The sequence below is a fragment of the Toxotes jaculatrix genome, chromosome 7, assembly GCF_017976425.1.
Source record: "Toxotes jaculatrix isolate fToxJac2 chromosome 7, fToxJac2.pri, whole genome shotgun sequence".
Lineage (NCBI taxonomy): Eukaryota > Metazoa > Chordata > Actinopteri > Toxotidae > Toxotes > Toxotes jaculatrix.
In genome coordinates, this window is record NC_054400.1 from 21,643,782 (window position 1) to 21,661,143 (window position 17,362).

At 40.5% G+C, this 17,362-nt stretch overlaps 1 protein-coding gene across 4 annotated transcripts in view; it reads left to right on the forward strand.

Moving 5' to 3' along the window:
• Positions 1 to 17,362, forward strand: part of dock5 (dedicator of cytokinesis 5) — a 29,797-nt gene that overhangs the window by 1,837 nt on the left and 10,598 nt on the right. For all 4 annotated transcript variants that reach the window (XM_041042171.1, XM_041042172.1, XM_041042173.1 and 1 more), the window contains exons 2-26: positions 4,203 to 4,286; positions 4,518 to 4,558; positions 4,644 to 4,699; positions 4,979 to 5,075; positions 5,237 to 5,385; positions 5,529 to 5,664; positions 5,773 to 5,930; positions 7,077 to 7,158; positions 7,749 to 7,878; positions 8,583 to 8,655; positions 10,979 to 11,121; positions 11,280 to 11,405; positions 11,542 to 11,666; positions 12,209 to 12,307; positions 12,541 to 12,613; positions 12,736 to 12,839; positions 13,111 to 13,291; positions 13,632 to 13,729; positions 13,933 to 14,022; positions 14,812 to 14,912; positions 15,055 to 15,189; positions 15,282 to 15,393; positions 15,799 to 15,869; positions 16,107 to 16,213; positions 16,389 to 16,525. In XM_041042171.1, the coding sequence (XP_040898105.1) occupies positions 4,203 to 4,286; positions 4,518 to 4,558; positions 4,644 to 4,699; positions 4,979 to 5,075; positions 5,237 to 5,385; positions 5,529 to 5,664; positions 5,773 to 5,930; positions 7,077 to 7,158; positions 7,749 to 7,878; positions 8,583 to 8,655; positions 10,979 to 11,121; positions 11,280 to 11,405; positions 11,542 to 11,666; positions 12,209 to 12,307; positions 12,541 to 12,613; positions 12,736 to 12,839; positions 13,111 to 13,291; positions 13,632 to 13,729; positions 13,933 to 14,022; positions 14,812 to 14,912; positions 15,055 to 15,189; positions 15,282 to 15,393; positions 15,799 to 15,869; positions 16,107 to 16,213; positions 16,389 to 16,525 (2,708 nt within the window). The remainder of the gene's footprint in view (positions 1 to 4,202; positions 4,287 to 4,517; positions 4,559 to 4,643; positions 4,700 to 4,978; positions 5,076 to 5,236; positions 5,386 to 5,528; positions 5,665 to 5,772; positions 5,931 to 7,076; positions 7,159 to 7,748; positions 7,879 to 8,582; positions 8,656 to 10,978; positions 11,122 to 11,279; positions 11,406 to 11,541; positions 11,667 to 12,208; positions 12,308 to 12,540; positions 12,614 to 12,735; positions 12,840 to 13,110; positions 13,292 to 13,631; positions 13,730 to 13,932; positions 14,023 to 14,811; positions 14,913 to 15,054; positions 15,190 to 15,281; positions 15,394 to 15,798; positions 15,870 to 16,106; positions 16,214 to 16,388; positions 16,526 to 17,362) is intronic.

Genomic DNA, 17,362 nt, shown 5'->3' on the forward strand with positions numbered 1-17,362 from the left:
GCATCCGGTGGCTTTGTTAGCTTTCAGGGCAAGATCTCCCTAGTGATCAGTCATGTCAATGCTCACATGAATTTTAACAAAACCAAGATTAAGCTGCCCGTTTGTACTGACAGCTTACATGAGCAACATTACACATTTGTGGCCCACAGATGTCCTCACTGAATAACAGTCATCCAGGAAGTTAAAGGGGAACTAAATTTAGACACAGTGTGTTTAGAGGTGTTGGGGAATGCTGCTGCATGTAATAAAAGCTGTATAGAGCATTTTGGGGCTCTAGAAGGAGCTTTGAGAAGTCTAATGAATCCGTTCAAGTTATGTCAGTGTTTGTTGGGGCTGAAGAATATAGGTTTAAAAAAAAAATAATAAAAAAATTGGGGGGTTGGAAAATATGAGCTCTGGAGTTCGCTTCTCGTCCCAGCTTTAGGTCCCAGGTACCAGGCTACAAAAGCCGCTACTAGCATAATGCACCAGAATCTCCAACCAAACAGTAGGCAGCGGATTTGCATTGTGGGTAATGTAACAAAAAAAGACAATATATCTGGTTCTACCGCAACGATTCTAACGCTTTTTTTCATTGTTAGAATCACTGACCTAAATAGTGTGCAGCAGTCTCTTAAAGATTCCCTCCAAAATGTTATAAAAGCACATCTGTTTTTATAAAAGTTAAACAGCAATGCCTCTTACTTCACTGGAAAGTGTGTTGTCAGTGTATGTGCGCTGGAGGCATCAGGCTGCCACATCATATTTGTTTCAGTTGCATATTGGGCCATGATTGGCCTCCAAACACGTTGTTTACGTCATAAATCCTCCTCATATCTAAACATTGTAAACTCAGATTTAAGGTGAGTGCAGAGAAACTTCCCGCCTTCAGCAGGTGAATTTGAAAATGTACGTCTACTGTCAGACTCTGCACATACATCGTTCTGTACGGTGAACCTCAAATATCCAAGTGAAGTAACAATAAGCAAAACACCTTTTTGTATGGAAGGGGACTTAAATATATAATTGTAATTTTTATTACATTTGACTCACAGCAGCAAACCCCTGGGGTTTACTTGTTGTATACATTGTATAATAATGTACTTATAATGATTATAAAACCTCACAGTTGCTTACAAGCAGCACTACTGGCTCCTTTAATTACCTTGAGTTTTCTTCAGGGAACTGCTTTTCAGCCCATTCAAGTCATAAAGACTGACTTATGCTTTTCCTCACTAAAGCAATGTGAACCGAGTTTTAGCTGCTCAACCGCAACTTCCACTTGGTGATATTATGCAATAAATAGAGTGAGTTTGCTTAAAATGACGAGCACCTTGTTTTCAGTGCAGGTGTTTCATGCTGTGTGGGCGTCTTATTAGCAAAGCAAATCTAAAGCTCTCCAGCAGCCCTCATCGATCGCTATCATTACATCCCCGATTGTTCATCTCCCAATGTCAAACCTGATTGCAGCCAGTGATTTGGAGAATGAAAGAGCTGACCTTGTTCTCAGTTTTGATTGACTGACCAGATGGTTGGCCAGCCATGACTTTTAAAACTTAATTTAAGAATAATTATTTTACTTCTTGAAGAACCTGGCAAAAGTCCTTTGTGCTTTTTTTTTCTCCTTTAGATAACAGTTATAATTTTCTTTCTGTTAAGTGTTGCCGCAGGGTTTTTAACCAGAATTAAAAGATGAGCTCACACTGGTCTAATTTTAGCCCTTTTTGCACTATTAGCTTGAAACTTGAGAATTAACTTTCTGATTTATGGATAACCTATAAGGACCTATCAGCTGGAGCACAGTTTTAAGAGCTACAGATCGTTCTGGCTGTCTAGACATTAGACGGGAGGCGAAAGGCTTTTCTTCCGAGGTCTTTATGTTTTGAAACGTCCTGCCTGAGGAGAATTGGCTCAAAAACAAACTTTAATAGACTTGCTTTTACCTAATGACTTTTTGTGGAGATGATGTACCTCTCTCTACTTTGGTAGCACTTGAAATTAGTCTGCTTGAATACATGTTTTATAAGAGATACAGGGTAAATCACTGAATGGTAGCTTGCTGAAGATTTTTACAAATTCAAAACATGAATCAGTTTTTTTTTTTGTAATACCTGTGTCCATTTAGTTTGAAGTTCCTCTTTACAAATAAAAATGATGGTTTTTAGTACAAATTTTAGGGAGTGTTCAAGTACCACTTGCATCATTTTTTTCCCCCGCATTTTATTCATTTGTGCGTTCTATCATGCTCATAACCTGGAATATTTGTTTATGTTCTGCTTTTCACACCCAGTCAGTGATGAGAACAATAGATTCTCATTGCATTGTGTTAACTTTGATGAGCTGCCAGCAGCTGCTCAGGCTGTTTAGCCATGGTGCTCTTTAAATTGTTGGCTAATCCTCTTCTATGATAAATCATTTAGAGTGAATCAGGCTGACTTTGATTTAACATTAGTATGCACATTAACTTGAACCTGAGCAGATAGAGGCTTTATTGGAATTTACAACACCAGCTACGGCCTCAGTATTTCAAGTTTAAGAGGAAGATAGCGTGTCTCAGAGTTGTACAGATGAGCTGTGCAGCCAAGGCCCAGACTGCTGACTTTAGTTGAGACAGTGTGGCATCACAACACGCTCAACTGGGTTCTTGCCATTGGCATATTGCCACGCCGTTGCCAGGCCCGGACACTGTGTCATGTTGGTGAATGGGCCATTGTCACTCTCGGCATGACCAGAGGCAGATGTCATTTCTTCACTGCACGTTTCATTCGGTATTGTTCTGGATGCACAAATAGTTTCCTGGTGAAAACAAATTCTCTTTTCAAGAGAATTCACAGAACGTCAGTGACTTCTTTTTAAATAAAATAACCCAGTACAGTATTGGCATTGTAGGACTGAACTTTCTGTTTATGACACAGACATACCACCAGATAAGGAAATTAATGTTTTTACTTAAGGAAAAAAAAAAGAAAGAAAGTAAGGAAAACTTGCAGATGTTTTGATATTTGTTTTCTTTTTTGATGACTGGATGAGGGATCTCACAGTAAGGTGTCGCTTGCAGGAACCTATACAGGTGATCCAGTAACACAGCCAGCCAGCATGGGTCTAACCTAATGTTTTAAGAGCCCATGCGGTGGCCACACAAACACAGTCTTAGACTCTCTATGGTGATGTGTGTCTGTGCAAATTTGTTTGTTTTTGGTGAGTTAGAAAAATCTATCAGTGAGGAGGAAGTCATGGAGAGAGAAGGATAGTCACATTGAGTGTTGTCAAGTTTTGATATTCAGACTGAGGTGCGATAAGCTGAGCCAGTTGAAGCGTGCTGTGAAATCTGGCCTTCAGCAACAAGCATTATCACCATGCAAGTCAGGGCAGAGCCCTGCTCATAGTTCCTCTATCTCACTGTGAGAATGAGTGGCTGCGCGCTGTTGCAGCTCCCTCAAGTTATGACAAAGCTACAGTATTGTTTGGCAAGGTTTCTCTTTTGCAACGTCTGTTTGGTTTTACATGTGTGTTTATATGAGCCGTCCCACATGTGTCCTGGTTAGAGAGTTAGAAAGGAAAAGACAGGAGTCGCCTCAAGGAAAGGTGTTAGGTGAATGAACTGAATGTAGGGAGGGGCAGGGCTCGCAGGTGAGCCATTTAGCAGAAACAAGACTCAGCGGAGTCTGACCAAAGGCCACAGTGTTATGATGATGTCAGAAATATGGAGAGTGTGATACCATTGTGTTTTAAGCTCTGCCCCTCACTGTTGACACTGGAGCTACCTCCTCAAAAGTAGTCAGTTTTACTGGAACGTTAAACACAGCTGCAGGGCATCCGTTTCAATTAAGAATCATCAAAAATGCTTCAGAGGCTTGAGTCATACAGTTCTTCTGCACAAACACACAGTCTGCTGACAGAAGGAGTGGTGAGATGAGGAATAAATCAAAGATCAAGATCCTCCACGCTCGCGAATCATAGTTCTGCAACAAGGAGGATGAATTGGTTTCCTTTTCCTGGGAGAGATTACAAACCTCTGATCTAAACCATTTTTAAAAACACACTTTCTCCTCTGTCCTATGAGTGATTGAAGAGGGATTTTGGGTTTTTCCTAATCCACTGGACCTTGTGGACGAACAAAACTCGTCAGTCAAACTTCTGAGTGAAACCTTTTCTTTGTAAACATTAGTTAATAAATGTTGCGTGTGTTTCTCATAATGAGACAGTCCCGCTTTGTCTTTCAGCAATCTACAATTATGGTCCCAGTGGTGAGCAGGAGCTGTGTCTACAGGTGGGAGACACGGTGCACATACTTGAGAAATTTGAAGGTGAGCAAAGCAGAGCACACAACACGCCCTGACACATCCCGTTTTTGCTTTAGTCTGCAGGCTGCCTCTGGAACTTAGACGAAATGTTGAACTAGCTTGTGTAAAATATACATAATAATTTGAATGAGTCTACCACATTGTCCTCCTGACAGGATGGACTGTCATCAGTCCTATGTCGTCCACTGCCTCCCCCTCACTGTAGTATGTCTCTCTATTAATTTATCTCCTCAGGCTGGTATAGGGGCTACACGCTACGCAACAAATCACAGAAGGTAAGGGCTTAATTAGCGCTCTGTTATCTTTATAAGCAATGCTGTTATTTATATACACACTGATAGAACCTCATTGTTTCCTCAGGGCATTTTCCCAGCTTCCTACATCCACTTAAAGGAGGCTACGGTTGAGGGAATAGGGTGAGATCACATATCAGTAAACATATCATCTTTATGATAATCCACTTTGTTTTTGATTTGCTGCCCTGCCTTGTCATTTGCCAATAACACAGAAGTGTACTTGTAATTATCATAAGTGAGGATTTAGTAATGCTTTACTTGGCTGTGTAGGGAAACCCTCCAACTATTTATCATGTATAGAAATGCACTTGAGTCTGTCCAAATTATATGACATGATCTGTGAGTGATGAGCCATTTTTTTTTAATATCTTATTATTATTTTCTTCTTGTGGCTGGTAGCCAGCAGGAAATAATTATTCCAGCAGATCTACCCCTGGTGCAGGAGCTTGGGGCTACTCTGAGGGAATGGGCACAGATATGGCACAAGCTCTTCGTGGTATGTGCAGATTGCCTCTCTCTTATCGGCCTGTCTGTTTCTAGTACACACAGTCCTGTACTCCTCCCTCCCTGATTCTCACCACTTTTACTCACTTTTAGTTTTTTTTTCATTCCTCTGATGGTTAAATTACTAAAAGTATATTCTTGTTTATCTGACAGGCGAACAAGACAACGCTGTTCAGGAGTGTTCAGCAAATGGCCTACAGCCTCATCGAATATCGATCTCAGATAGTGTCAGGAACGCTGCCCAAGGATGACCTTGTAGAGCTGAAAAAGAAAGTCACAGCAAAGATTGATTATGGAAACCGGTATGAGTCCTCCTGCCTTATTGTACTGCAATGAAATGTCTTCTGACATAAACACCATTGTAAAGTTTTATACGCTTGAGTCATTTCTTTGAGACTATTTCTGTAAACTCATTTGATGCCGTCTGATCCTCTATGCTGCTCAGGATTCTGGGGTTGGACCTGGTGGTGCGAGATGAAGCAGGGAACACACTGGATCCTGACCGGACCAGTACGGTCAGTCTGTTCCGGGCTCACGAGACCGCGTCCCGCAGTGTTGATGACAGGATACAAGAAGAGAAGGCATGTTTCTAATTTGCTGATACTTTCATTCGCTGTACTCCGTAGTACCTTTCCATTCTAATTAATAGCTGTGTCCATGCACTGCCTGGGGCTTTTGTTTTCATGCAGACGCGGCTACAAAACCTGGAAATGAGGCGTCAGACCCTGTTCAGCACAGTACACACCTACAGTCTACTCATGAACCTGAAGAACTTTGTTTGCAACATTGGAGAAGATGCTGAGCTGCTCATGTCCCTGTATGACCCCGACCAGTCTGAATTCATCAGGTTAGCTCCTCACTTTTCTCTTAACTCCACTATTAAGTATCAAGTTGAGGTTATTTGTCATCTTTGGTTCATAAAATTTTGTTGGAAGATTTTTAGTTCCAACCAGGAAGTGGTATAAGTCACTGCTGCTGTGGGTTTTGTTGAATTGGTCTGTTAGTCCAAAAAATGTCAGACTCCCTGAAGAGTTGTGGAGTATAGAATTCCATTTTTGAACCCAGCAAGCAGAAAATGTTTACACTATGTTATGTGACATGGAAAAAGTAGTGCAGTTCTTCCAGCATGATGCAAAGAAAATCATAACTCTCCACTTACTACTATTCCTAGCTTGTCACTTATTATGGTGAAAGTTACAAAGTGAAGAATTATAGTTATTTATACCATTGGAATGAAGAAGAATAATAATGTCTGGAGGTTGTGCATTATTGTCACATAATGTTGCACAGCTCTGATGTACCAGCTTCAGCACTGTTGTAAATAACTACTTGACACTGGCAGAGTACTCGTTTCAGGCGTTATTAAGCTGCTGCTTCTTCTGCTTGCTGAAGTAGAAAAGAAACATTTCTGTTCTGAGCTTGGTAAAAAATGGTGCCAGCATAAATAATGGAAGTGATTAAAAGAACCTCTAAAACATAAAAAAAAAACAAAAAAACAAATTGATTACTAACTAAGTTTTATGAATGTTAATGGTGCAAAATCTAAAAACCAAAAACACTCAATCCCCTCTAGCTGGAGTTTCAGGGTGCTTGTCTGCAGGTGACCTCTGACCTCCCTGGAGGGAACACCGATAAAAGCAGTAGTTATCACGACAGACAATATGAATTTTCATCACAGAAACATTACAAGTGTTATGATGGCTGTGTTTCTTTTACCTGTGGTGGTAAACCAGGCCTCTCAGCCATTACCTGTGTATTTGGCAAGTCACAATATCAGTGATGAGAAATGTCTATAAGGATCAATAGACTCTTTCATTATTGCTAATCAAAATATGCCAGCAACTTACAATTTTCTTGATACTTTGGATTTTATCTGATAAATCCGATAAAATAATGCAGAGGTTTTACATTAGTTACTTTTATATTTTTCTATTTCCCCTGATGCTTTAGATAATATGATCTCTAACTGTGATTCTTATTTAAATTCATGCAGTGAGAACTTCCTGGTGCGCTGGGACAGTATGGGGATGCCTAAAGAAATTGAAAAACTCAACAACCTGCCAGCGCTATTCACGGTAACTGAATCCCAACCCACCGACTGCATTCCCTCTGCTCAGGATTTAAACAATCGAAACACTGCCTGGAATCTGTGGCAAAGAGGACAATTTGTTCCCATATTGCTCCTAATTTACTAAAAGTTTCACTGAATGACTCACATTCACATCACATCTTTGAAAATTTGAATACATTTGCCTCCATTGTATTGCTGCTGTTTATGTTAGTGACACAGGCGGGAGTTCCCCTGCAAACCAGTCATTGTGCTAACCTGCATTTGTGCCACCAAGAATTAGTGTTTCAGAATGTGATAAAACCACATTAATCGATGCAAAGAGCTGAATTTTTACAGTTATAGTTGCTTCCTCAAAGCACACTAGACTACTTTGCCTTTAAAAAGCACCCAGAAAAATAAACACATAAAGATGTTGGAAAAGTGATATGTTTGAGGGATGATTTCATCCTGTAACATTTGCCATCTGCTCTGCAGCTCCAGCCTTGTGAATACATATAATAACAGACTAGTGATACGTGCGGTCCGCTGCCCTTTGAATCTACGTTATCACTCAACATCCCATAATAAATCATATTTGTGTGTCCTTGCTTCCAGGACCTGAGCAGCAGTGATTTAATGAGGCAGCGACTCTTCCTGGTGTGTCAGATCATCCGAGTGGGCAGCATGGAGCTCAAAGAGGGCAAGAAACACACCGGCGGACTGAGGAGACCGTTTGGTGTGGCTGGTGAGCAGCTTGTCAAATCTCCTAATATTTGTTTAAGCAATACAAACCTCAGTTCAGCAAAAGAAAAAGAAAAGCCTCTCCTCTCTGGTGGTGTAGCTGCATGAATACTTCTGTCGAAGTGTAAAAATGAAGGATCCATGTGCTGAATGAAATGGGAACACCTGCTTTCTGACCTAGAAAAATTCTTCCACCCTGCCTTGGCAAAGGAGTCGGTGGAAATTGGTTTAGCAACGGTCTTTTTGTTTTTGGCCAGATGATTAGTGGATTTGATGAGAAACGTTTTCCTCTGGTGTTCGAGCAAATGGGCTGAAACCAGAGTCAGAAAGAACGTTTAACTCAGAAGTCAAATTATTCTCAGCCAGGGAAAAAAAAAGAGAACGCTTAGGAAAAGAGGAGGGTGGAATGAACAATTCAGACGTATTTGCAAGCTGGAGATCAAGAACCTGCAATCTGTCTTACAATGCTGGCTGTCTACTGTGCCAGGCAACAGGTGAGTGAGATCCAACACCTGGCTCAGCTCCTGTTTCAGAAGTAGAACAAACAGTTTCCAGAGTTATAATGAGTACATTAATTTTTATTAAAACTAGTGAATTCTAGTGAAATTTTGCTGTTGCTGTGGCAATAACTAGAAAACTGCATTATACCTGGTAAATTAATTTACTCGAGTCTGCGATGTGATGCTCCTAATGTCTTTGTCATTGCAGTGATGGACATTACAGATGTTGCCCATGGCAAAATAGACGACGAGGACAAACAGCATTTCATTCCCTTTCAGCAGTGAGTCTTTTCATGTTGTCACACTTCTCCTACTGTTAACAGGCTCAGCCTTGTTTTGTAACTTAACACAATTGATCATGAATAATGGAAAAGGAATAGGAATTGGAACAGGACTCGAGTTATATTTACTTGCTGTGTTCCGTCACTCTGCTTTTTCTATGTTGCTTTTCAAGGGCAAATATAAAAACTTTGCAGTACTGAGTGTTAGCTCTTTGCAAAGACAGGCTTCAAGGGCATGTTTTCAGAGCACCCTCACAGTCGGGGGATGAGGACAATAATACATTCACGGGGATCCTAGATGGAAGAGCCCCAAAAATATCTTGACTGATTCCTGACATCTAAACCAAATTTTTTTACCAAGGTTTATTTGTCTCTTCTCACTATGTCACAGTTCACTGTGTCTTCTTGAGGAGGAAGAGAGTAAAAACAGGATAGGAAAGAATTTTTATCAGGACTCATCAAATATCTGGACAATTATTTTAAATACTAAATGTGTATTTTTGTGATATTTTCCTAAACTGAAATACAAAACTCCTTTTTGCATTGTTTTTTTTTCTTTTTTTCATCCAGAGGGCTGTGTTCTAATCCACACTTCAGCATAGTTTCTGTTCGCACATATGTGATGTTCCTAAAGTAAAGTGACTAAAAGTTTCCTGGACATGCCTTTTTCTGCTCTTCTATAAATGCCAGTGGTCTAATTGTGTTCCTTACAAAAGACAAATTGTACCACAGAAGAACCTGTTAAGCTTTCCAGCCTTGACAAATGAATTTAGATTTCATTAACACAGAATGACTAATTTGCCACTGGTAAATCATGAACTGGATAATTACAAATTAGTAACAAAAAGGTCAAACTAAATGAATTTTCCAATGAACAATGGAAAAAAAAGATACACTTCCAAGACTGAAATAAAATCAAACACAGGTATTTTACTTGACAGTTTTTTTTCAGTCGGTTAAGCATTCTCTCTGAAACATCATTACAGTTCCCGAAACATTAAGTGCAATCACCACGTCCATCCACACATTGCAGTACAACATTTAATTTTACTTCAGAAGGTTGTTACTCATTCAAAGCATTCAGCTCGTGAGTTGGAAGTAAATAATAACATCAACAGGTTCATCACTGCCCCTGAAAGGACATGTCCCTTTATCTTATCTAAGAAACTAATTTATCTAAGGAAATGTGTCATTGAAGTCCACTGAGATTTTGTTTCTGCGTTTTATTTCTCATTTAGACTTACAAAGAGCAAGGCAGTAGTGCAGTCAAATATGCACTACAGCCAAATGAAGGGTATTCATCAAAACTCAAATCGTTTCTAGAGATTGTCTGCTGTGTTTACCTCTATTCACAGGAACCTCCTTACAGTAATAATGTAAAATATAAAAAGCAGAATCTAATATAACATTTCACAGTCAAGAAGATACATTAATACAGTAGGTCAATGCAAATCAGGACCTGTTGGCAAAATGCCCCTGCTTGACCCCAGCAAGCAGATCTAATATTTGCTCTTGCAATACGCAAACACCTTTTGGTGTGTTTAAACCTTCCCTTACATGTCTCTGCCGTGACGCCCACACACACACACAGCATGTAGACTCTGTCCTACAAACCAAAGCAGTACACTCACATATTCCCATTTGTGTGAATGACTTGCAGTCGCTTATTGATGTTTGTCTCATCCATGTTCACTGACTGTGGCACAGAAAACTCACTTTCACCCCATGTAGTATAAATCTGAGTTGCATGAGTTACAACCGTAAACAACATTTGAAAAATGTTGTGACATGCTTTTTGTCAATGCTTATTTGCGAATTTTAACATGCTAACATACTGAACTAAGATGGTGCATGTAGTAAAGGTTATATCTCTGTAACAGCAGCACATTAGCAAGCTTACATTAGCATTTAGCTCAAAGTACAGCCTTGACAGTTGATTCACCACTGGATCAATTAAAGATATTTTATACATTTGAACTGTATATGAAAGCATTTGTTGGACCAATGTGCCAAAGCAGCTTAGAAAAACTGTGTAACACGACTCTTTGATCAATTTTAACTGCTAATTAAGTGCTATTAAGTTACACACATTGTATACATGTACATTGTATAAAGCTCATTCCAGTATGAGTACTCTGTGTTACTTAGCTCTCTGATAGTGACTTGAGGTAAGTCGGGTGTGGGGAGGGATAATGGTGCAACTTGTCAAGAGATCCAGAAAGCCTCACATCGCCTTTCCATCTCCTCCGTCCATTTGTTTGTCACCTGTCAGAGATGCTGGCAGCTGATTGTTCTCATTCTCATCCCGATGCTTCTCACTCAGGATAGCTATGGAAACCTACATCCGTCAGAGGCAGCTCATCATGTCTCCGCTCATGCCATCTCGAGTCATTGCAGAGAATGAGCCGCTGACTGCTGTCTTCAACAAAGTCATTGCCACGCGGGAGGTCAATCACAAAGGCCAGGGTAAAATGAAGTGCTCACAGAGTGTGTGTCCCCCTGTGATTTCAGTGGGTGGCTCTGAATTGACCTTTTTGTTTTGAGGGAAATAAATGATGTGTGAGGGGTCTATAGGGTGTATGCTTCCGGGGCCTCATTGAATTTCTTTACATGTTTGTTGGCAGGGTTGTTTGTGACCCTGAAGCTCCTCCCGGGGGATCTTGCCCAAGTCAGGAAAGACTACCCCCACTTTGTGGACCGCAGCACGGCTATCGTCGGGAAAATGGGCTTTCCAGAAATCATCCTCCCAGGTGGATTAAAGTCTTTGTTGCTGGGCACAGCTCTGCATAAGCCATGGTCATGTTCATTTTACTTGCTTACCAAGCCGTGAGCAGGGTCCATAAATTGTCAGCGCATCCACCTGATCATCTGTTCTCCTTTCTGCAGGAAACGTTAGGAATGATTTTTACGTAACCCTGCTGCAGGGAGAATTTGACCGTGGTAAAAAGAAGACCCCAAAAAATGTGGAGGTCACACTGAGTGTGCACGATGATGAAGGCAATCCCATGGAGGTAAAATCAGCCAGTGAATGAAACAAGTTATACTTTTTTTACTATTTCAGATTAAGCATTATATGGCTAACTCTGCTGGTATCTTCTTATAATTTTCCTGCATATCTTGTACTTTCTTACCTTTGCTCGCAGCATGGCTCCAAGGATATTACTATTCAGGTGGTAGGGCGACCGTTTTACGACTGGATGGATTCCCATGAAATTCCCATGCATTTGTCCTGTACTTTAGTTCCTGATAAAATATCTGCCAAACTTATGACATTCCCATGAGCATAATTCTGATTAAACATTAGCATGTTAGCATGTTAATGTTACCATTTAGCTTAGTACATGCTTACAGAGCTGCTCACATAGGTGTAGACTCTTAGTCTTGTTTTCTGTGTAAGTAGTTATTCTTACAGGTTATATGACTGACTATTCGAGCATTGTCTTGTATTACTGTGGCTGTGGTACCTTTTTTATTGCTAATGCATCAAAGAGCAAACTGATATTGTTCCTATCATGTAAAACTAATCTCCCTCCTTCAATTCATTTCCCCGTAGAAAGCCATATTTCCTGGGGCCGGTTATGATGGCATCACAGAGTACAAGTCCGTCATCTACTACCAGGTGAAGCAGCCTTGCTGGAATGAAACAGTGAAGGTAAGCTAATGTCTAGGACCCACGTGTGCAGCTCTGTGCTTCGAATATGCTATCTTAAGTTCTCTAATTAGTTCTTCAAATGGATTTACTGTGGCTCAGTATAATGAAGTAATCATCTGGGGATAGATATCTGCTCAGAATGTGCTACTCATACAAATCTCCCACCAGATAACATTTCTTCCGAGTATAATCCTGTATTCACAGTCCCCTGACTTTTCTACCCTCCCTGCAAGGTGACAATTCCCATTGAAGACGTGTGCCGCTGTCACCTCAGAGTGATGTTTCGACACAGATCATCCCAGGACTGTGAGTGACTGTTCCTTATTTGTATGATAAACACCCATGTGTAATCTTGCCACTATGTTAAATACAGCTAGCGTGGCTTTCGGTGGATCTGTTCCCATCTTATGCTCCTGTGCTTCCTTCAGCCAGGGACAAATCAGAGAAGAGCTTTGGTATGGCCTTTGTGCGGCTCATGAGAGGGGATGGGACCACACTAAAAGATGGCAAGCATGAACTTATCGTCTACAAGGTGCTGATTGAGGATAATGTTTTTGTATTTTATTTTTTTATTTTGTATTGTGTATGTATTTTGTATGAAATGTAATTCTTTGCCCTTTTCTTTAAAATAAGGAGGAGATTATTTATTGCTTTTATCTAATTACACAAAAGTTGGTGTCTTGAATAGCTGACAGTCAGTAGATGGATTATGCATGAATCCCTCCTCAGTCAATGAATATGACATTAGATCTCCTTCGATCAATATGCTTCATTGTTCATTCCCTATTTTATGAATTTCTTAGGTTGATGTGAAAAAAGCTGAGGATGCAAAGGTTTATCTCACCTTGCCAGCAACCTGGGATGAAGTGGAGGAAAAGGAGAAGCAAACAGGGAAGCAGTTCCACCATTCAGGAGTGATTCCTGTGACTAAAGACAGCTTCCAGATTGCAACGCTCACCTGCTCCACTAAACTCACTCAGAACGGTACTGCAGGGCACATTTCTTTTTTATTCCAGTGCTCCAATCTTCTGACTCTGTGATAATTAAAAGATGTCCTGTCACAAGTCATCTTTGAGAAATGAAACTGATTCTGCAGCGGATCGAGGTGCGGTGCCATCGTTGTTTCCCCTCTCAGATTGCCCTGAAATTAATTAAGCTCATCTGTGTTGCTAATATTTTGCTGATGCGTTGATGTTGATTGATGCGGATCTAATTAGCTTTATATTAAAATTTCAGACCTTTAATGCAATTACTGTAACTGGTGTTGTAACACAGAAGGTGCTGCTACCACTGAATTTATGCTGGTGTGTCGATGTTTTTCTAGTGGATCTACTTGGCCTGTTAAACTGGAGGTCTAACCCTGAAGATCTGGACCAGATCCTGCAGAGACTGATGGAAGTCGAGGGTGGGGAGATTGTAAAAGTGAGTTCCCATTGTGTCACAAATGCTGCGCTAAATATGTAATATTCTGCTAGATTTTATAGATTTTATAGATTCTGCTGGATTTTTTAATGGCACTTTTATAACAGGCTTCTGTTTTATTTGTTATTATTTGTACAGACTTTCTTCCACTTAGTACTTTCCTCTTTCTCTTATTTTAGTTGATTCTGATTCTTTATGCACAGTTTCTCCAGGACACTCTTGATGCCCTGTTCAACATCATGATGGAGACCTCAGAAAAGGACACCTATGATACTCTGGTCTTCAATGCCTTGGTTAGTTTTTGGTGAACCCATAGTATCAATTGGTGGTGATTTTTATCATGCAATGCAAAAGTGTCTATGACAGGATGGCACTACACTATACATAGTAGTAGGCCCATGGTTAACAAGGTTAATCTAAGGGGTCACGGGAGGTAGGAAACTGAATTCTGCTACACAAAAAATGTTTATCTTTAAAAATTGTTTTTCTAAATTTTGCTCCGTTCTTGTGAAATGCTAAAAAATGATCAATACTAGGTCATGACATATTTTTGATGAACAATTACAATCAGCGCTAACCTCTGCACCAGTATACTCAGAACTGCGCATCAGGTGATTGAACACTTTCATTAACCCCTCTCCCTGCCTTTGATTGTGGCCATTCAGAACACCTTTTAACTTGCTACGTGGTTGGACAACATGTTGTACAAACTTGTTCTTTTCTGGAATAACCCAGTCTTGAATGTGAAGCAGCGGCGGTATGATGGCCCGTTTTGCTTTAGCATTAGCTTAATACAGCTCTGATTCTGTGTAAACAGAGAACAATACATTATTAGGCTGATATCAGTTAGATAAAATTATAAACAGTAATGCTGGGTTACATGCATGGTTTTCTTGTGAATCCCATCGGCGTGTGAAGGTTATTTGACCATGAATAGTATCAAAAATGCATTTCATGAAAATGTTTAGGATTGTAACTTTAAGGGGTAACATCTGGAAGCATTGATATACAGTACTGTAAATGTCTAATGTTTCACCTTGGACAAGGCTTTGATTTTGTTTCCCCTGCTTGTTTATAACCAGGTATTTATAATCACACTTATTGGCGACATAAAATTCCAGCACTTCAACCCAGTCCTGGAAACCTACATCAACAAGCACTTCAGTGCCACTTTGGCTTACATGTGAGTCTCTGTTTGTTATTTCCCACCATTGATGTCTTACACCCCTTCATGCTGTTTATTTTTAGTGCTTCTTTTGCTCTTCTTCTCCACCCACACCCAAATTACCAACAGACCTTGATGCCTGACTCATTCACTTTTCCAGGAAGCTAACTGGGGTGCTTAACTACTATGTGGCCAATGCCGAGGAGCCCGACCTGACTGAGAGGCTCTATGTGGCACTCAAAGGTCTGAAGTACCTGTTCAGATTTATTGTACAGTCCCGGGTCCTGTATCACAGGTATCAGAGGCTCTGCCACACAAGAATCCACTTTTCACTCTCATATTCAGAGGATGACTTCTTGTGATGCAATTTTTGGCCTTGATTCTCAGATTCTATGGGAACAGTGAAGATGGCGACGCTTTCTTCAACTCCATTCGCACCCTCTTCTTGTCATTCAACCATCTTATGGACAGACCGCTTGATGAGGGAGTGAAGATAAAGGTAAACTGAAGAATAACTGTATAGTTGATGTTTCCAGGAGCTGATATTTGTTTAATTTGTTTGGAATTGTATTATATGTTTAAATTATATGTATTATATAATTTAGCTTAAAAATAAAAGTATATTGCATCCAGTCAGACTCTATGAAGATCTGTCTTTCATTTTCAGTCTTAGCATTTTTTATGTTGCATGTATATTCAGTAGTCCACCTGTAGAAATGCATTACAATGTTTTATGGACAAGTCATGGAAAAGTTTTACAAATTAACTGCAAAATAAGTGTTGGCTCCCTGTTGGCAGACTCAGTAAGGTGAGGAAAAAAAATCAGGTATAAAGCTTGTTTTACTAGAGAATAAAAACATCCCCATGCTTCAGCCTGATGAGACCTGATTCTTTACTTTTTCAGGGGGCAATACTGAAATACCTCCCCAGCATCATTAATGACATCCAGACTGTGTTTGATCCCGTGGAGCTCAGGTAACTCTCCAGAGGGTTTGCACCGCAGGAAATGATAATTGCCTGTCTCAGTGCAGATTATCGCATTAACTTCAGAGTAAAGGAGGCGTTATTCTCAATTCTTGCTTCTGTAAAATTAACCCGTCATGTGTGCTGCTCATTAGTCCTCCGTGACAATAATTACTAGATGGGAAATGTGAATAGCATTAAAATTGTCACAGCTTCTCCTTTGCCTCTTTTCTTTCACTCCCTTGTCAGCGTTCTCCTAGCGAAGTTCATTGAGAGCATTCCCGACTCTCAGCTTGTGCGTCAGAAGCTGGGCTGCATGTGTAAAATGGTGGAGAGTGACCTTTTCAGGCAGCCAGGTAGGAGTCCTCAAGGCTCAAACACCACATAATGACATTTCACACAAGATGAAGAGAAAAAAAAAAACTCTGCTCCGCATTACACCTACATACGAGTTTGTCAGGTCAGTTCCATTAACAGAAAATGTGATGCCTGATCCAACAAGCTCTGTGTTTTCCTCTGCTCCTGCCACAGATTGTCGAGACGTGCTTCTGCCACTTGTTACTGACCAGCTGAGTGGGCAGCTGGATGACCACTCTAGTAAACCTGACCATGAGGCCTGTGTCCAACTGCTCAGCACAGTGTTGGACAACCTGGACCGCAAGGACGTGGTAGGGAGTCCAAATTCACCTTCAGACACACAGGGATTTATGAGTTTGAAGGGTCATTACAGCCAAACTGGAGAAAAAGAAACATCTAGTCATAATGAGATAGTAGATGTAAGCGGCCAAAACGTGTTTCCTGTGTAGGATGGCAGGACTCATCATTAGAGGTAGGGTAAAGACTTCAGACATCTGTGGGGACCTTGTGGCAGAATTGCTGCTGTTTTGTGTCAAAAGGAGCCATTTGAAGTGATTCAGGCTTCTCTTTAGAGGTTTTCCAGGCACGTCCAACTGGAAGGAAGCCCTGGGGCAGACCCAGAGAATTCTGGAGGGATTATATTATCCCATCTGGCCTGGGAGCATCTTGGGGTCTCCCTGGAAGGACGGGAGGACATAGCTAAGGAAATGAACATCTGGGCTACCCTGCTTAGCCTGTTTTCAGTGTGACCTAGGCCCAGGAAAAAAATTAGTTTAGAATGGATGGAATATTTATTCATGCAGGGAGTTTTTGTTTTATTTGTCCAGATTTTGAGATGTCTGCCTCTTAGATTGCTGCCACCACCCCAATACAATGGAGTGCAATGGAATTTTGTTTATGATGCTCATAGCATTGAAAAATAACATAGTTATTTGTTTTGCAGTTTTCATCTATTCGTTTTTGGGCTCCAGTTATTACTTCCAGCATCAGTTTGCTTGCTGGTTGATTTTCTCCATTACATGTTCTTTACAACCACCTAAATAGTGACAAATTTCTGTCACAGCTTCCTAAAACCTGAGCTGACATTTAGAAGGCATTTAGTTAACTGCAATTTGGGACTGCAATTTTAAGTAAAAGCCTAAAATCCT